The following is a 19,751-nucleotide window of genomic DNA, read 5'->3' as shown; positions in this document are numbered from 1 at the left end:
ATATCTATACTACAGCTGGGAGCATGCCTCCTAGCCCATGTAGACAGGCTCATGCTAGCTCCACGCGATCGGCCGAACCTGCCGCGTCAGCAGGTAAATAAACTGGCCCGGCCCACTAGGGTGCTTACCCTGGCGAGCCGCATGCCAAACGTTGCCGACCCCTGCTTTAGACATTTGCATGGTGTATATGGGGCCAATTTCTAGCACTAAACTTCCACTTCAACAGATGTATATTGAAACTAAAAAGTAAGGTAAATATGTGAACATGCTTTGTCAACTGCACAAACATTCCTGTGGATTAATCCACAAGAGTAATCTTCATATGTGCACACTTTAAAAGATACCATTTGGGAACCACTATGGTAGTGTGGGTCCCAACCCAGCAGTGGGTAACAGGAAGGTTCTAGATGGATTGCAATGGCCAGGACCAGATTAATCCATCTCTGGGCCCTGGCCTTTGCAAACATACACTCCTCCTGGCTCACTGCAGAGTTGAGACCCTTGCAGGGGAGGGCAAAGAGGATGGAGTAGGGTTATTAAAGCATGGTCACCCTGCAGTGGTGGCTGCTGTCCCACAGGTCTGGGCCCAGCTCCCGATTCCGGCATTGCGAACTGGCGCACAGGGGCTCAGCATCATGTCGCAATGCCACTCACTTTGGTTCAGCTGCCCCTCTGTCATGATGGAGGGTGGCCGGACCTGACCTGAATGGGACTTCAACCTCATGCACCAAGTCACAATGCTTAAAGCAGGGAGCGGGGCCCAGGACAGGACAGGAGCCCCCACTGTGCGGTGAGTGCAGGGCAGACTTTTTCTCCAACCACTCCCACCAGGGCCAGGGCAGGATTAGGGTTGTGATAGTCGGGACAGACTGGTGCATATATGTAATGGCAAATCATAAAAACAGACAAAATGCAGTTGGGTAGGTTGTCTTCGTAAAATGTTCGGGAAGCACTGCACTACCAGATCACAAGGCCAATGAGGTGAAAGATGGCTACACCCCGTCACTTAGGCCCCTCTACTCGATATCTACAATCATAGAGTAACATTTTTGTAGGTTTGGAGAAGTCCAGGATCAGGAGAACAATCTGTTCTGTGCTTTCCTGTGACCCAAGGTTGTTCCTGCAGACACATAGGCACAATTACTAGCCAGAATTCTACCCTTGAAACCCATTATACACACTGGAGAGGAAAATGCTGCCCTACATTTACAGTTTCTAATAGAATTAAAATCCTTTAACATTCATATGCTGATTTCTGCTGGTGTGTTGTGAACAAAAAGGATAGCACCTATGTATATGGTTAATGCTTTTAAGAGAGAATACCCTGAAGTAAGTAATATTTACTGAGCGTTTACAAGGAAATTTGGTTGGAGAGAAGGCACACCATATCGGTTAACTGCATGAATACTAAACTCAGACTAATTCTACACCATGCTCACAGATTTAACACAGATATTAACATACTAATTCTCACACTAAGTTATGTTATCCCATTAGAAGTCTCTTCCTTACTACTAAAATGATACTTGCCCTTACAGCAAGAATCTGAAAATATCTAGGTTGCTATCTTTGGTGTTATTGCACAGGAGAAGAATCTTGGTTGGGCTTCTGCTTGGTCAGCACTTTCATACAATAGTGAGTTCAAATTAAAAACACCAACAGTATTAGGAAAGACAATGGGCTTGATTTTCTTCTTGCTTACATCAGTTGTACACTGACATCAGACCCAGTGAATACAAAATTCAACACCAACTACATGCTTCTTCAAAAGTGTTTCATAATTCCATGTATCTTTTTTGTTGTTTTCTTCAGAATTACAGTTCCTGCTTACCTGCCTCCTGTAACAAAGAGACTATTTCTGAGCCAAACAGAAAAATGATAAAGTTTTTTCTCATGGTGAACAAACAAGGTCAAACAAGACTCTCCAGGTATTATGAACATGTGGAAATTCATAAGCGGACAATGCTGGAAGCTGAAGTAATCAAAAATTGCCTTTCCCGTTCAAAAGAGCAAGTAAGTTTTTTTTTTTTTTTCTTCTGAGCTAGCCATTTTATTTGAAATGGAACCAAGGAAAGAATATTACACAGTGAACTACATTCAAGAAATATTAGAATGTTTTGTGTTAGGTTTTGCTGCCAAAGTACTTCTTGACATGAAAATTCATATATAAATATATTTTCTTTTTCTCTATAGTTGGTTTATTATAAATATAGTGCAAGAATCAGGTTCTCTCAAGAAAATCCATTTTTTCCCCAAACATACTATAGAAATTGACATATGCATGCTGTTGCTAACTAATAGAAACAAAACTTGCACTTCTCTTTAATGCTAACATTGCTCTTTATTCCTGAAATTGCCGATATTTTGTCCATGCAGCCTTCCTCAAGGTCAGATGGCTAAAATAATGGTGTGGCTTTGTGCCATATTCTAGATGAATTACTACTAAGGAATTCTGTCCTAATTTGGTATATGGTTTCCAAGTTATCCAACTCCAGAGCTGATTAGTAAAAACACAATTGTTTTCTTATAGAACTTGAATGACTTTTGGGGATTTTTTTTTAATATTTTCCATTTTACCTGATACAAAAGTCCCTTTTTTTACATAGATATTGGAGAATTCTAGACATGCCCTACAAGGATATGATACATGAAATGAAGTTTAGAGGGCTCATCAACTCATGTATGAGCCAATATTCCTAACCATGTATCAATACATAATGACACAGGTACTTGTACCTTTGTTAGCTATGTATTGGATTATTCCTATACAGTTTATATTCTACTGCACATGGAGAACATTTAAAGACTTCAACTAGTGTAGAATCTGCCTGCCTGCTCAGCTCAGTGGTGCTTCTCTCAGGGAGATGCTTGCACATGTTCTCTGCAGCCTGCACTGGCTCTCTATTGTTTTTGGGTGCAAGTCAAGGTGTTAGTTCTGATGTGTAAAGCACTAAATAGCCTGGATGGAATCCTGGCCCTATTAAAGCAATGGGAGTTTTGCCATTGACTTCGATAGAGCTCAGATTTCACTCATTTAGCCCTGGTTACCTCACAGTCCATGTCTCTCATCATATGATATTGCAGTTAACTGAGACCAGCTGAAGTTCTTTGACCTACAAGCACCCCTAGTTAAACTGGGAATGGGCTGCAGGCAGTGCCTTTCCAGAGACTGGTACTCAGCTCTGGAATTCACTTCCGTATTTGATCAAGTGTGTTGACTTTAGGGTGCTCTTCTCATTCCTCAACTTTTAAGGGAAGGTGAGTTGAAAGAGCAAAGTTATTACACCTGATGGTCTGGGAGAATGTTATTGTTGATTTTATTGGGACTAATTGCATAGAACAGTACTATTCAATGTGCATAAGATGGCAGAATATGGCTGTTTGGGGTTTGTGAATTTTCCTTTCCCACTGATGTTCTATTGCCTCAGAAGCAACATCTCACATGTTTTTAGGTATAATATACAATATTGAAAATAAGTGACACCCAGCTGGTGCCAAAGTGAACAAGATGGCATGTGTATTAGTTCTGAGACAGTAATAGAGAGTTATTTATTTCTCCTGTGTTAGGAGTTGTCTAACTTCTCTTCTGACAAAAAAAAGTTGTGTAAATAATTAACAACAGAAGAGCCATACATATCCATTGTATGTCATTATTCTATTTGTATCTATACTGAGACTAAAAGTAAAGTGGTTATTGTATACTGCATAGTCTATTTTTTTTCAGGTTGGAAACCTGGTTTTCTGACAGAGGATTCCACATCTTCCTAGGGAGGCTGAAAATTCCAGGGCAAAGGAGAAGAGGAATATATTTTTCTCCCTTGCCTAGATATTTTCATCAGACCTAGCACATTGACCTATATATAATAGATAGAAATTATCACAGTTCTGCCAAGCAGTAGTGGATGCAGTAATGCTAGCCTAAGGATTCAAAAATCATGAGTCAGACTCTTAAAATCATAAGATTGTTTGTTAAAATCTCATGATTTTGAAGACAAACTTTGGGTCTTATTTCCCTTCTGGTTTTTGAGCATTTGAGTTTCACATTTTCAGACTTCCGTCTACAGCCACAAGGATTATAAACATATATTTTAATGTTTTTTAATGAAAGCTGGGATACTCACATAATTACATGGCTCCAGGAGTTGGGGCTTTAAGAAAAACACCAAATATTTCAATACTCAATAAAATGGCAAGATTTGTCAATACTGCACAGATGTCAGGTTCTTGCAGTCAGTTTCCCATTGGGGGAGAAATCAATTACATGGAATGTGGGTATATTTTTACTACAACTTGTTTATTTTACACTCTGCACACCAGTCCTAGAACAGAAGTGGCCTAACAGTACACAGGCAATCCCCTCTTTCCAGAATCTCAGCAAAGACACCATTGCCCAGTTCCCAGGAAGGAATTTTGCCTCAATAATATACTCTAATTAGAGAGATTAAGGTTGAGAGCAAACTCTGCGGCTGTTTGCAACAGCTCCCCTAAAATAATCCGAAAACTAACAACAATACAGCATTTTTTTAAAAAGATTTAACAGTGCTCACATTTGAAGAAAAAAGATCTTGTGACACTGTGTGTAACAGCACCATCTGGTGACTCATGCCATAACAATATAGATTCTGAAATAGATGTTTATGTTTTCTGTTTTCCCCCACAAGTCTAGAGATAGAAAGCAAGAAATGGAAACCCATTGCCCTAATATCATCTGTCTATCAATATCATAGATATAATATTCTACCTGACAATGATTTTCTCCCTGTCGTCTTCTAAAATGTTTCTGTTTGGAGAAGTAAGGGAAGAGAAGAGGGATGCCCAACTGATCTGCTGTGTAATCTTGAGCAAATCATTTTACCTCTGTGTGGCTCAGATTTTTCATCTGTAAAGTGTGAATAAAACTCTCCTTGATGTAAAGTGCTTTGAGATCCACAGATGAAAAGCCCTATCTAATAACTTAATATTTTATTAATTTCCTTTACCTCCAGAGGGAGATTGTGGGGTGAAGACTGAGAAGCCCTTCGTACTTTGTGGAGCTGATTCTTCTCTCCTTTACACCATTGTAAGTCAGGAGTGACTTCATTAAAGTGAACAAGTTACACTCATGAAACTTCTGTAAATGAGAGACGGGGCCCTATGTGTGTACACAACAGTATATTTAATAAGCACATTGTGTATAGTAACCAATTATGTCTAATGTGGCAGTTAATGTTTAACCATTTGCATTTTTATCTAGTGTTCTTTCATTGAATATAAGGATTTTAAGCTGGTGTACCGACAATATGCAGCCCTTTTCATAGTGGTTGGAATCAATGAAACAGAGGTAAGAGATTACATTTAATCTGTAAAAAATGTAAGAAATGTGGATTTAAATTAATCTTTGAATATGCCTCCATAGGCGGTCATGGCCATCCCTCCGTGTCCACCTCCGAGGGAGGCCATTCCTCCTCGCAGTCTGGTCTGCTAGAGGGAATTAGCGGTACTCAATGGGCCCTGGCCTTCAAGCGGGAAGGTTCTACAAACAGTCTGGGCTCTGGCCAGCAGTCAGGACAGAGCAATACTAAGTTATAAGCTAGCCCTCAAGCCGGGTGGGGCAAGAAACAATCAGGGCTCTGGCCTGGAGTCAGGCAGAGGTATAGTTGTTCATACGCCCAGCCTTAAAGCAGGGCAGGACAGTAAACAGTCAGGGCTCTGGCCTGCAGTCAGGCAGAGCTGGAGCCCCAACCACCATCTAAGGGGCTCTAGCAAGGATGTCCAAGGAGCACAGGTCTCCTGGCCTAAGGAGGTGGTAGAGGGGATACAGGCCCACCCAACTCCACCACATCCCAGCCCAGGGCTCTAACAGTAGTTTACCTGGGCTGTTTCCTACTCTCCGCCTCAGGTGTACATGCATCCAGGGGTCATCCTCCGTCTCCCTGGGATATACCACCCCAGGTAGCGGTAGCAGCTCCTCAGTATCAGGAGTGACAGGGGTCTCAGGACGCTCATGCAGGCCCTCAGGGAAGCTCTGATTCTCCTCAGCATCCCAGCTCCCACAGCAGGGAAGACATCTGTTTCCCTCAACAGCTCCCCCCTAATTGAGCTGCTGGGCTGGCCTTTTATACTTCCTCTTCCTGTCCCGCCTCTCTGCTTCCAACGTGCAGGGCGTGGTCCTCCAGGCTCCACCCACTAGGCGGCTTGTGACGTTCCCTCCGCATCAGCCTCTGAGGGAGGCCACACCTCATCACTACAGCCTCCTATTCCATCTTCTTTCCCCAAGCAGTTTCACAATTTCTATTACAGAATTTCAAGGTGTCATTCTGAAAGCACCCTTATTTCTATCAAATAAAAAGTGGTGTGGTGGAAAAGAAAGAAGTAGTCTCTTTGGACTTCATACTACTTCAGCAGTCTGAACTGCTGTCACATGGAGTTTCCTAATGAGTGTGATACTAATACTATCTTGCAAACTGATACTTGATGGATGGAGTTGGGGTTTTTCAACAGATATCAGCATCATTACAGCCAAGCCAAATGCCTGGTCTAAAGTGCTGTCCCAACTGCTCATTGTGCTAGATGTCACTGGCCAGGACAACTGGGTCCAGAGAAGCAAGCAGCTGCCATTCTGATAGGCTAGGCAGATGTACTGTTCTTGGTGAGAGAAAGAAGTGCTGTGACTGAAATTTACTATTATTTTAGGCTCTGATTCAGGAAAACAATTTAAGCATGTGCTTAAGTCCATTTCTGTTGAGGGCAACACTTAAGCACATGCTTACCTTTAATTTTCAGTGGGAATTAAGCACATGTTTAAGTGCTGGCCTGAATAACTTTGATTTCCCAAACCGGAACCACAGTCAGTAAAACCAAGTAGGATACTTCCCAATCTGGCCCTAATTCTTGTAACTTGGTATTTTTCTTTCAATTCATCTTAAACAAAAAAACCCACAAGTTATAAGATTACGGCCAGATCTGAAAGTGCCTACTCAATTTTGTACTAAATTCTTACACAAGGAAAAAAACTCTCAGCAAAATTTCAGGATTTGGCTCCTTGAGTAAAAACTGCATTGGCTCACAATAGGGTTTTTTGGTGGGCAGCTTGGGTTTTTTGTTGTTCGTTTTTGGGGTTTTGTTTTTTTTTTGGGGGGGGGTGGGGGAAGCAGGGGTCATTTGCCACTTGTGAGCAATTTTGGCCAATTCAAGATGTGGAATCTGGTCTCAAGGAAGTTCTGGTAGCCAGGCCTATAAACTCTCACAATGAGTGTGTCTACACAAGGATTATTTTGCTAAAATTTTCCCCCAAGTAGCACTAGTATAGACAGAACTCTAGGTGATATGTCACCTAACCCAGCTCAGTGCAGCCAATATGTCATAGCGCTTAAAACACCAGCAGCTGATGGTTCTTTTTGTAAACAGGCCCTCCCACTGGTTGAGCTGAATCAGTGTGAACAACAATAGTAAATTTTAGCAAAAGTTTCCCGGGGCAGAGAAGACCAACGTGATTGTGCACAGTGGAAGTAATGGAAATACTTATATTTTACTGTTGAGTGGGATAGCAAGGAGAAAGATGGCTCAGATCTTTTGCTGGCTACACTGCTAAGTTTAGTACCCATTTTTCAGTTCCACCAGTGTTAGCAATGGTGTCATTGCTAATGTACACCAGATTTGAGCATTTAGCACTGTTTTTTATTGTAAGAGTCTACACTTCGGTATTTTATGACATTATGCTGACAATGCCTGAGCCCACTCTACATTAGTATTCATACTGTTTCAGCAGTACTGGGTCTTTAAAATGAATACAAAAGCTTGTAACATAGTCATGGCCACATGCCAAGGAGGATAGTGGCTGCTCATTGCTGTAATGACTTCTTCTAGGTCAGCCATAGAGTTGGACTGGCGTACGCCTTAAGTAGGTTGTTCGGCTTTGATATAGTACATAATAATGGTCTGTGTACATTTCTACAGGTACTACTAAGAGAGCCTAAGCTTGCATACTTATTTGTGCTACTCACTAATTATTTTCTAATTGATTTCAAAGAAGCATGCAGCTCACGTTGAAATAAAATGTGAACGAATAGCATATCTTCTATCCATTCATTTAATATTTCACTTGCTTTCAAATTATATTTCAGAATGAGATGGCTGTATATGAACTAATTCATAATTTTGTGGAGGTTTTGGACAGATATTTCAGCAGAGTGGTGAGTGAGACATAGAATCCATTGCAAAACATTTCCTTTCTTTGAAAGCCTTTGTGGACAGATTGTTCAGAGACAACATAAATGAAAGAGGGGGTGGGAATCCTTGTTTATAATAATGTAAAATGTGGAGAGTTTTGGTGTGACTGTGACAACTGTAACAAGGCAGTATCAGGAAGTTTTTCATAGTTCTTTATTTTGTAACATACAATAATATAAGTATATATGGCTTATCAACTATTAGACATTGAATGCAAAAATATTTGTGCTAGGAAACAGTCTTTTTGTATGTTTATCCACCAAATGGTCCTTCAGGAATCTACATGCATCCCACTCTGAATGGCCCCATCTACACTAGCTTTTAAACTGGTCTTTTCTATATTAGATTTATTTTTCTTAAAATTGCCACCCACAGATAAGCTCCAATGGTGCTAGAAGTGAAGAAAGCACTAATGTACCCTCCCACTCAGAGTAGGGTTGGACAAAGCACTGACTGAAACACCAACTGCCAATCTATACTGGCATTCCCACTATTGCTGCCATTGGTAGCAATGCAGCAGTGGGAATTTTTAAGAGAAAAGGTATTGCATAGATACAGTCAGAGTCTGGGAATCAAGTTCTGATATAGTTCCACTTTGGCCACCCACTGTGATCATAGTCTAAAACACATGTTGTTTTACATAGTTCTGACACTGGTCCTGTCCACACAGGATGGACAAATCATGTTAGAAACAAATTTAGATAAAGATGTATTTTAACAGTTTCAACATGGTTTTTTAATTTGGTTGGATATCCTACCCTTTCCCCAGCATAAGTGGCTCAAAGGCTCTGCGTAAGGGTGTGTCTACACTGGAAAAAAAGTGTTCTTAATATGGATTAGCTAAGGGTAGTAAAGACATGGCAACTCAGCTTTGAAGCTCACGTTCAGCCTGCCATATAGATTTGAACTTGAGCTTCTAAATAGAGTTAAAAGCTGAGTTGCCTTGTCTTCACTGCTATTTTAATCTGCTAACACAGGTTATTTTATTTTATTTTTTTTTAATTGTAGACATACCCTAAAAGTTATCCTTCCTCTGGCAAAAGAGGGTGGGTGCAATTCCTTCTCGAGTCCATCGACTCCATGGTGTGCCATCGATAACTGTATATACTAAAGATCAGGTTTATAACTTTGATTTCCCAATAATAATGCACACATTTTCTACAGCAGACTTAGGCCGGCAGAGCTGATCTTAAAGCTACTCCATGTATAAATTTGTTGACTCAGAAGATAACCTTGCCTGAATCTATCACCTTTACAATATGGGTCAAATGGTGTTAGGAGTAAAATTCCCAACTAACCATGCTCAGGCTAATAGAAGATTGGCCACTACAGTGTGCCCCAGTTCTCTAATGCATTGAGGTTGGAAACTCATTGCTACAATTGCTGTAATTGCAGTCACAACCTTAGCACTCATACCAGGAATGGAATTTGATTTCTCATGTGTAGCAGAATTTACTAGCATTTTCTTTGTCTAATTGCTCTAAGGCTGCTGCCAGCTTTTTCCTAAGTTTTAATGGTTTCAGCTGTGCCTGAAAGTAGAGGCAGTATTAACATAGTAAAAGTCTGTCTGCCTTAGCACAAATATACTCTAGTACCTTGTGAATCTACCAACTTTAACAGATGCTGCACATCCATTTCTTGTACGTGTATATAGGCTAAAAGCTGATAATTATTAGCAATTTACTGCTTGCATCATGCTACAGAACCTGCATTATTCAAAGCAGTTGGGCTTTAAAACTTGGAGAACTAAAAAGAGGGGTGGGTTAGAGAAATCACATACCATAGTTCTTTTTTTAATAACATAACACATAGATTAAATAGCAGGCCACTGAATAAGAGGCCTATAATTCCAGACAGAGGTTCTGGTGGAAACCACAGAGCCAAGGGAATAAATCTGTACTAAATTAATGTTGAGTATTTACATAATTCTAGTATCAGAGGGGTAGCTGTGTTAGTCTGTATCCACAAAAACAATGAGGAGTCCGGTAGCACCTTAAAGACTAACACATTTATTTGGGCATAAGCTTTTGTGGGTAAAAACCCCACTTCATCCATAAGCTTTCATGGGTAAAAAACCCAATTCTAGATCTGAAGAAGTGGGTTTTTTACCCACGAAAGCTTATGCCCAAATAAATCTGTTAGTCTTTAAGGTGCCAACAGACTCCTCGTTGTTTACATAATTCTAGCAGCACTCTAATTTCTGATGATGACAACACAAAGAGAAAAACAAAGAAAAAAGCAGTGGGAAAGAAAAGAACATCTGTCTTGCTCTAGAGGGACATTTTGTCATCTTTATATTTTTAGGTTTGCGAGTTTTAAACATTCTTGCATGTGCTATTTTTATCTCATGGAATTTCCATTCTTAAATTTAGCTATCAGACCTTATGCTTCTGTACCAGAGAAAACATTCACAGAAACAGGAGCAGGTTTTCAAAGCTACCTATGGGATTTGACTCTGGGACTCCCCTTGATTTTGATGGTAGCTACACAAATATAACCAGGTGCACTGTTTGGAATCATTGTCTCTTGGTGCCCAGTGACCTTTTTTTTTTAAAAAAAAAATCTTAAGTATAAACTGAATTGATCAGTCACCCAAAGTTTGATTTTTGTGATATACAAAAACTTTTTAAATGGGGATGTTGAACTCGTTCAGTGGAGTGGGCTGAATTATGGTTTTCTTTAGGGTCCATAAACCAGAGCTATAAGTTTCTGCCATATGATATCCTCAATCCACAGCAACCCTTTCACTATGTCAGTGGACTTTTGCATAAAAATCAAGGGTAGAATATTGGACCCTGAACCAGGGATAAGGAAGCCCAGTGGCAACTTCATCTCTCTTCCAGGAAGTTCCACCCTTCTATGGCAGAATTTTAATCACTGAGAAAACAAGGAGGGAACAGATGACACAGCAGAGCTCCATGCTTGGAACAGAGCATTTTGCTGGGACTCAGGAGTACAGCTGCATCCACAACCCTACGCTCAGTTATTGTCTCAGGCTGTCTTTCTTAAGACTCAGTAAGACAGCACTGCAGTGTCATATGTTCAGAAAGTTTTATTGCTTGGCAACCATAATTCTTTGAAGTTTAATTTTTCAATAAAATTAAATTCTGAAGAATCTTAACTTGTCATGGAGGCTAGGATAATAGATCACAAGCACTCAGATCCCACATTAATGAGCATGATATAACTGAGCGTGGACCTGCACAAACCACCAGTGAAAATCAAGCTGTCCTGGAAGTTTATGTCTGTGCTCTGACAGGCCTTTCCTTTTTCATCCAAAGGAGAAGTGGTATGTAATGCTTAGTGACCAGGAGGTGAATGATACTTCACATTATCATCTGACTAAAACTAATACCCACCTATCTTTTTTCTTCCAGAGTGAATTAGATGTATCCTTTCCAGTATCATCATGAATCCATTTGTCATTTTCTGTATTCCTGTTCTTACTGCCTTGTAGTACTACTTGGCAGACATTCAAGATAAAGCAGTACCATGTTATGATTTAACAAATGAATACTGCAGTTAGGAGTCTCCCTCCCCACCAACAACCACCTTTAGCCCAGTGGTTTAGGGCACTCACCCAGGATGTGGAGACCAGGGATCAAATTCCCACTCTGCCTGATATAGGGCAGGGACTTGAATTTGGGGGGTTGAGAGTGTCAGTGGTGCCTAAATGGTAGGCTTAAGCACCTAAAGTAGCAATTAGGTGCTTCAGTCCCCCTTGTGAATCTAACCTGTGGTTGAAAATGAATGGCCATGAAGGAAATTTATGTTGTACATCAGTTACTTAAAGGCAAATTGTCTATCGCCTAAGCACTCAAGCTGTGGTCTGCAGATCACTTGCTAGTGTTCCTGGGAGAGCTGGTTGCTCATAAGGTGCTGGCTCCTCCTCATTGCCAATTTAGACCACATGTACCCATTCCCCTACCTTCAAATCAGAGAAAACCCTCCGATACTTTAAATGGTGCCACCTTGTGAAGGAGAAAATATTCTCTTTGATATGTACATTTGCACCCACATCTTGATGCGCCAGAGTTCAAAGCCAGATGGCAAGCATATCTGTTTATTTCACTGTTGCTGCATGGTAAAATGATAGGGGGGCAGAGGGAAAGCAAGATAACTTATTGTACTTACCTCATTTTAGTATGTGTGCCATAAGTACTCATGAATAGGATTAGAAAGTGCCACTATTGCAAGGTAACTTTTACAAGGGATTAATTTATGTGCAGTTTTACTAATAGGGCATATGCCAGGTACACGAAGAAGAAAGGAAGATAGTAGCTCCTCTGTAGGGGCAGGTCTCCAAGTCACACCCTGCATAGCCCCTAGAGACCAACCTGAATATGTATCTACATACTTGGAATGGCCTTTTCTTCAACATGCAGGCTAGCAGGGACAGCAAATTTGTATAATTTTTGGTGGTGCCCAGAACAGGTCCAAGTCCCAACCCCTCCCCCCTTCACACACATATCCCTGCCTAAGGCTGTGGGAGGGAGCTTGGGGGGCAGGCTCTGGGTACGGGAGGGATGTAGGATTTCTGGGGGAGTTTAGGTGCTGGGTGCGGGCGGGTTGTGGTGCTGGGTGCAGGCTCTGGGCTGGGACAGAGGGTGGGGGTGCGGGGCTGGGCCAGGGATGAGGAATTTGGGTTGCAGGAGGCAGGCTGCCCCAGGGCTGGGCCAAAGAGGAGAACTCCCCCCAGCCCTCTCCTTGCCGGCAGCAGTGAGCTCCGGGGAGCCCTCCCCAGCACGACACTCACCCAAGACCCCCCAAGCTGCTGCTCAGGAGGTCCAGCCAGGATAAGCACCCCCTACTTAGAGTCACCTGCCATGCACCTCCTCCCCCGGCAGGCGCAGCAGCTTCCTGAGCCTGCCCCCAGTGCCACTCCCTTGTTGCCAGCATCAACCAGTGAGGGAGCGCAGCCATCCGCTGCCCAGGGCAGGCAGCGACACTCAGGGGAGGGGGCAAGCCGAGGCAGCAGGTAGGGCTGAGGGACACTCTGGGGGAGCCGTGCGGGGGTGACAGGCGAGGCTGGGGGAGAGACCCAGCCCCAAACATTTGTGGAACTGGGCCCCCAGGGCCCTGAATTTGCTGGAAGCCAGGAACCACGGGCCCATACAACTCGCCACCCCTGCAGGCTAGGGTACATGGAGCTCAGCACATATACCGACCTATCATTTATTATGAGTGTTTTAGATCAGCACATTATGGCCCAGATCCCCAAAGGTATTTAGGCTCCTGACTTCCATTGAAATCAGAGAGCTTTATTTATATGTTCAAATTAACAAAATTTCCCCTTCGCCCCAGGTTTTTTAAGTCTTTGAATGCATAGCTGTAGTCTTACTAATACATGGCTTTTACACAGACCTTTATGTGCAATAGAGCAGGAACCTCACTGGAAGTGGCCCTTTAGTAAAGCCTAAGCTGGATTTAGATATCAAAGTACACACCTTGCCCAGCCTTTCCCCACACTAGTTGATCTGGTAGATTTACGTTCTTCTACTCTCCACACACGATTCATCCACAGGTTGAATGCTTTACACCCTGTGGTGTGGGTTTCTTGCCAAGCAGGAGGGGGGCAGCTGGTGTAGAAGAACTAGGAAGAAGATGGACAGATGTCCCCACAGTGGCCTGGGTATAATCAGAATGAAATGTCTAAGCGTGTACACAGAAGGATGTAACAGCAGAGAACCGGCATTGTGAGACTTGCAGGAAAGGAGAAATGAGCCAAGATTGCTCATTGTCTAAAGCTGAATGTTTGCCAAGAGCAGCCTGAGAAAAGGAGGTGGGGAGAATTGCAAAGGAAGGTTGGAGACTTACCAGAATCAAGGTGTGCAATCTCTCTGGAATGGTAACTGCTAGCCAAATTCAGGCTACAGGTGAGATAGCTGCTGTCGGAATGAGGGCTGAGTAGCTGTGGAATGTTGCCAGGGAGGGGCTAGCATGTTACAGGTGGAAAGATGTGACACTACTTCACTCCCTGTAACAAAAATGAGCCTCTAGCCATTAAGTATGTTTTAGGTTTTTAAAAATGATAACTTAAAAGGGAAAGTCAATGCCATTAATTTTGAAACAAGCTGAAATGCTCCTGAAACTTAAAAGTGGCATTCTTCTTTAATGATATGCTATCTGCGAGTGAACTGCTACAAGGCACCTGGGGTTTGGGAAACGGATGGGTAATTCTCTCAGGTGATATACAAACACTTTCAGAAATTCATCACTGATCTCACTCTCTTTCAGGGAGGGTAATCCAGGGAAACTGGTCTAGAGAGTGAGAGTTCTCCTTCCTGTACCTGGTTTCACTTGGGATATTTTTCCCCATTAAATTTTAGGATCTAGGATCTGTGTGTGTGTGTCTTGCTATTTTAGAAAGATTGGATGGGCTTTTCTCATGAGAGTTCTATCAGACAGCGTAAATGGCCTGGCTTTGGTACAAAGCTAAAATTAAAAAAGCTTGTAGTGGCATTTTAGGACTATTCATGAAAGCTCTGTAGATTAATATCTGAATTTAACAGGCCCTCCTTCCTACATGTACAGCATTGCATCACAGTAGTGATGGTGAATGGGAACTTAATGGCTAATTCTATTTTCCATAAATTGTCAAATTATTGTACTCAGGCTGTAACTGTTTCCACACTAAAATATTCCTTACAAGATAGTGAGATGTGTTTGAAAAGTATAATATGAAGAGCCAACTACAACACCTGTAGCCTGCAAGCTGCATAGGCTAAATTAAATGCAGAGGCCCAGATTTTAAAGATGTGTAAGCGTTGCTCCACTCACACTGCAAGACCTAAGTTACTTAGGGCTGGTCTATTATTTCTTAGCATATGCGCAACGTGCCTCAGGTGGCATATGACCAGGATTCATCACCAAATTTTGTCTGCTTGGATCATTAGCTTCCCCGGCGTGGAACTGGTACTGACGGGGAGTGTGACGTGAATGCTGATCCATGATCTCCTGGTCTACACTGGACATAAGCATAGCTGTGGGGGTGTGAAAAATTCACAGCCCTGAGAGACGTCACTATGCCAATCTAATCCCCAGTGTAAGCAGTGCCAGGTAGACAGAAGAATTCTTCCATCGCCCTCGCTACTGCCTCTAGGGGAGGTGAATTAACTTCAGCGGCAGCAGAATTCCTCCAATCACTGTCGAGTATCTACACTGAAGCACTACAGCTGTGCTGCTGTAGCATTTTTAGTATAGACATACCCTAAGTAGCTTCGAAAACTTGGGCCTGAACGAGTACTCTGACAGTGGAGTTCCACTAGTGTGAATGCAGAGTAATAGAACAAAATCTGACCATCTGTCTTTCTGAGCTCATGCCATACTATCAAATAACATTCGTGACAAGCAAGTTCCGGGAGGCAGTAGTGAAGGTGCAAAAAAAACAAACAAACGCCACCATCCCCAAACTGTTGAAAGATGTGTTTGCAAATTGGAACGTGAAGTTTCTTTCTGGCTCCACTGCAATAAACAGAATCCCCAACATACAGCCAAGAACTACAAGGAGTGAAGCTGAAACTGTGATTGATCTGTAGAGCAGAGGGAAAGACTGAAAAGCAGCAACAGGTGGGGACAAGGCAGAAGAGAGGTTTAACTTCTTCCCCTGTAGATTGTACTGAATCAGGGAGACAGCCATGATACCTAGTCATTTTTTATGTCAATTTCTATTTAATAGAATAGAGATAAATGGGAAAACCAGGACATGTTTTACTTAGCCCCACTTTTCCCACATCACATTTGTTCAATGAATACTAGTGGGTATAGAACATATTTTTGCTGGTATAAAACTTGTCATTTATTTGCCAAGGCCAAAGCAGTTAAGATACGTTAATGGAGAAGTTTCATATAGCGCAAAAGGACACACATTTGTATAGCTTCAGATTTTTGCCTTTCAGCTGCCTCATTTCACTAGGCAAATCTTGAAGGCGCTAAGTACATTTAAAATCATTTTTAAAATGAAACCTTTATTAAATTCTACTCCTTAACAAAGGAGTGTAAATTAATGAAATCACTCTTAGCTATCCTCTGGGTAAATTACAATAGACTAATAGCATATCAGCTTATAAAACTAGACAAGTTTGAAACTTGATTTTTCCTTACACCAAATAAGTGATGTTAGGGAGAGGGGAAAAAAAACCCAAAATGGTCAGCCTTGAAAATGCTGGTGTCAGGCAGACGTGAACAGACTAAGAATTATCTTGTTTAACGGAAATGCAGTGTACATAGATGTGCTTTTAGGGTCTATCTCCACTGCAGCTGAGAGCATGCCTCCCAGCCGGGCAGCCCTCCTGCGCTAGTTCTACTAGCACACAAACTAGCCATGTTTATGTATTCAGATGGCTAGCCTGGGCTGCCACCCATACTGCAACATCCACACTGCAACCGCTATGCTAACTCAAGAACAGCTAGTGTGTGTCTGTCTGCACTAGCTGGGAGGCACTCTCCCAGGGGCAACGTAGACATATACTTAGCATTATTCATAGTCACATTCATATTTGTAGTATCTTACTGATTGCATTTTGTATCTATGGTAAGCAGAAACTATTCTTTCCGTAAAACCCATCAACTGGCAGTGAACTCAGACAAGCCTATACTAAAAACTTTGTCCAGATAGTAATTGTTCAAATTAAGTTACGCTGTCAGTCCCTCATCTTCTCTAATACAGAGAGACAACTGCAATTATCCGTTCCCACTGACACTTCGACATGTGACTAACACAATAAAAAGGTGAAAAACATTACGTCTGACATGGGTATTATTGCTACTAAAATAAATTTAACCTAATCTCAAGGTGCAAATTTACAAATACCCACACTTGTAAGTTTTAATCAGAGAAGAGGGTTGAGAACATGAAATGCTTAAGACAAAGGCAGGTAAGATTTTCCTCTGAATGAGTCTTCACTGTTCAATACTTGTAAATAAAAATTACTTAACTTGAAATGTTCCTAGATAATGTTCAACTTGGATAGAGTGCACATAATTTTGGATGAAATGGTGTTAAATGGCTGCATCGTGGAAACCAACAAGAATAGAATTCTTGCACCTCTATTTGTTCTTGACAAAATGGCAGAAAGTTAGAAAGAAACAAGCCTACTGAGGAACGTATTTTACAAAGGAATGTATTCTGAAAACCCCACAACATCTCTACAGCTATTTTCTGAGACTTCCTAAGGTGAAATCTTGCAGTATTTTCAACTTGCTGGAACATACTGAAGCAAAGAAATCTAATGCATATTCCCCTCTTTCTTTCTCCGCCAACCCCTGAACAAAATATGCCATGTCAATGTAAAGGTAAAAATTGGGAGGGGGAGGGACCAACAGGAACTTTTTCAAAGAGGCAAATGTCAGTTGACACAGAACTTGTCTTTCTAAAAAGTAACCATTTTGTTTTAGTATTTGTAATTCTGTTAGGGGAAAAATATTCATGAAGCCTTGTATGTCTGTGGCTATACATTACAGCTGTGCTGCTGTAGCGCTTGTAATGTAGCTACGCTGTTGTACTGCAGACATTTACTACAGCAACGGAAAGGGTTTTTCAGCTGCAGTAGTAAATCCACCTACTTGAGAGGTGGGACCTAGTTGTGTCTACACTGAAGTTTAGACTTAACTATATTGCACAGAGTATGATATTTTTCACAGCCCTGAGTGATGTAGCTAGGGCAACTTAAGTTTTAGGTATGAACCAGGCCTCACCTCATTCATTCAAAAGGCTATAGGGATGGAGAAGATGAGTTAGAAAATATTAGTATAATTCCAAGTTGTTTCAGTTATTCCTTTAATACTTTATACCATATTATCATTCAAATCTGTTTTCATAAGTATGTATCTTAAGCTCTTTAACTTCTGTACCGATATAACCAATCTTCTACTAGGTCCAGTCTTCACAAGGACAGGTTTATCCTATATGCTTTTGTATAGAACCGAGTGTAAAGTTTGTGTTCACTCAAATACTACAGTGATGGCTGTAATAAAGGTTACTGAATACTATGGAAATTGTAACTAAACGATTTGGACACTTAATTCTGTTATGTTAATAAAAGGTTAATTGTTCTTTATCATACTCAAAAGGAAGTTGCTACTTTAGTAGTTTAATTTTCTTAGTGTAATGTTTTAGTATTTTGCTTATAAACTTGAAAATAAAGGTTCTCCTTTTCACATCAGTTTCTTGTTTGTAATATCCGTATTCTTTCACAACTGCCAGCTGGGGGAGCCCACAAAATTGTTAGTAATGGGATCACAATCACCACAGCTTTTCTTCCCCCAACCCTCAGCATACCATTAGGTGTTTTTCGCCGTATATTCACTGCTTGTCCAAGTCTTGAGTAAAATCTACAGAAGAGGTGCCTCGGATCTGTAAGTTTCCTAATACCGACCAAATGTACCCAAACTAATCTAAAAATCTTTAGGAGCAGCAGAAGAGAGCTCAATGACTGGTCTTTAAGTGAAATACTGTGACATGGACAACTGTCTGTCATCTTTCACAAAAGTCACTAAAGAACTCAATTGGTAATTACTTTCATTTTCTAATCACCTGCTACCGTAAACTAGGTTCAGACTGGTATTGAGAGGTGAAAACCTCCATATTTAAACTATCCATCTTCATTCCCTTTTAGACTATCATATTTAAGGTAGGTCCCATTGGTTCTTACACCAGACATCCATTTGGTTATGGTAAAAGTACAATCAGCTGCATAAAATTTTCATTCTAGCACCCTTTCTGTCAGGCAGTCTGACCCTAACTTACTTACTCCTGTCTCCATGCCACTGATTTTTGCCCTGGACTTGGTGAAAGGAGCTTCCAGGAGGCCTGCTGAACTGCCTCAGTACACCAGTGGGGCCTGCTCAACCATCTTGGCATGGAAGTTGCCCACACGCCAGCTGGGAGCTGGGTTCCTGTGGTCTGTGGTCTGCTGCCTGGCTGCCATTTCTGAGAGAAAAGGAGGGGGAAGGAGAGGGGTTGTTCTTCAAACCCTCCTTAAAAAAATTGTCTTGGGCCTGGTCTACACTACGGGTTTAGGTCGACTTTAGCAGCGTTAAACCGAATTAAGCCTGGACACGTCCACACAACGAGGCCCTTTCTTTCGACTTAAAGGGCCCTTTAAACCGGTTTCTTTACACCACCTCCGACGAGGGGATTAGCGATAAAACCGGCCTTTGCGGGTCGGAATTGGGGTAGTGTGGACGGAATTCGATGTTATTGGCCTCCGGGAGCTATCCCACAGTGCTTCATTGTGACCGCTCTGGACAGCGCTCTCAACTCAGATGCACTGACCAGGTAGACAGGAAAAGACCCGCGAAGGTTTGAATTTCATTTCCTGTTTGCCCAGCGTGGAGAGCACAGGTGACCACGCAGAGCTCATCAGCACAGGTAACCGTCATGGAGTCCTCCCAGGATCGCAAAAGAGCTCCAGCATGGACCGAACGGGAGGTACGAGATCTGCTCGCCATATGGGGAGATGAAGCAGTGATAGCTGAACTCCGTAGCAGTAAAAGAAATGGAAAAGTATTAGAAAAGATCTCCAAGGCCATGAAGGACCCAG

General features: G+C 41.8%; 1 protein-coding gene across 5 annotated transcripts in view; it reads left to right on the top strand.

Annotated features, from left to right (window-relative positions):
- The window catches only part of AP4S1 (adaptor related protein complex 4 subunit sigma 1), a 35,586-nt gene extending 17,667 nt beyond the window's left edge, over positions 1 to 17,919 (top strand). For 4 of the 5 annotated variants that reach the window (XM_034768726.1, XM_034768725.1, XM_034768724.1 and 1 more), the window contains 5 exons: positions 1,813 to 2,013; positions 5,234 to 5,320; positions 8,103 to 8,171; positions 11,586 to 11,597; positions 17,161 to 17,919. In XM_034768726.1, coding sequence (XP_034624617.1) covers positions 1,876 to 2,013; positions 5,234 to 5,320; positions 8,103 to 8,171; positions 11,586 to 11,597; positions 17,161 to 17,289 — 435 coding nt within the window. In that variant the 5' untranslated portion in view covers positions 1,813 to 1,875 and the 3' untranslated portion in view covers positions 17,290 to 17,919. Of the gene's footprint in view, positions 1 to 1,812; positions 2,014 to 5,233; positions 5,321 to 8,102; positions 8,172 to 11,585; positions 11,598 to 15,053 lie in introns of all 5 variants that reach the window. The other variant, XM_034768728.1, reaches the window with a different exon arrangement.
- Positions 17,920 to 19,751: the final 1,832 nt, after the last annotated feature.

Source organism: Trachemys scripta, chromosome 4 (genome assembly GCF_013100865.1).
Source record: "Trachemys scripta elegans isolate TJP31775 chromosome 4, CAS_Tse_1.0, whole genome shotgun sequence".
In the NCBI taxonomy this organism is placed as follows: domain Eukaryota; kingdom Metazoa; phylum Chordata; order Testudines; family Emydidae; genus Trachemys; species Trachemys scripta.
Note: the sequence above shows the minus strand (reverse complement) of the source record. Positions and strands in the feature narration are given on the sequence as shown.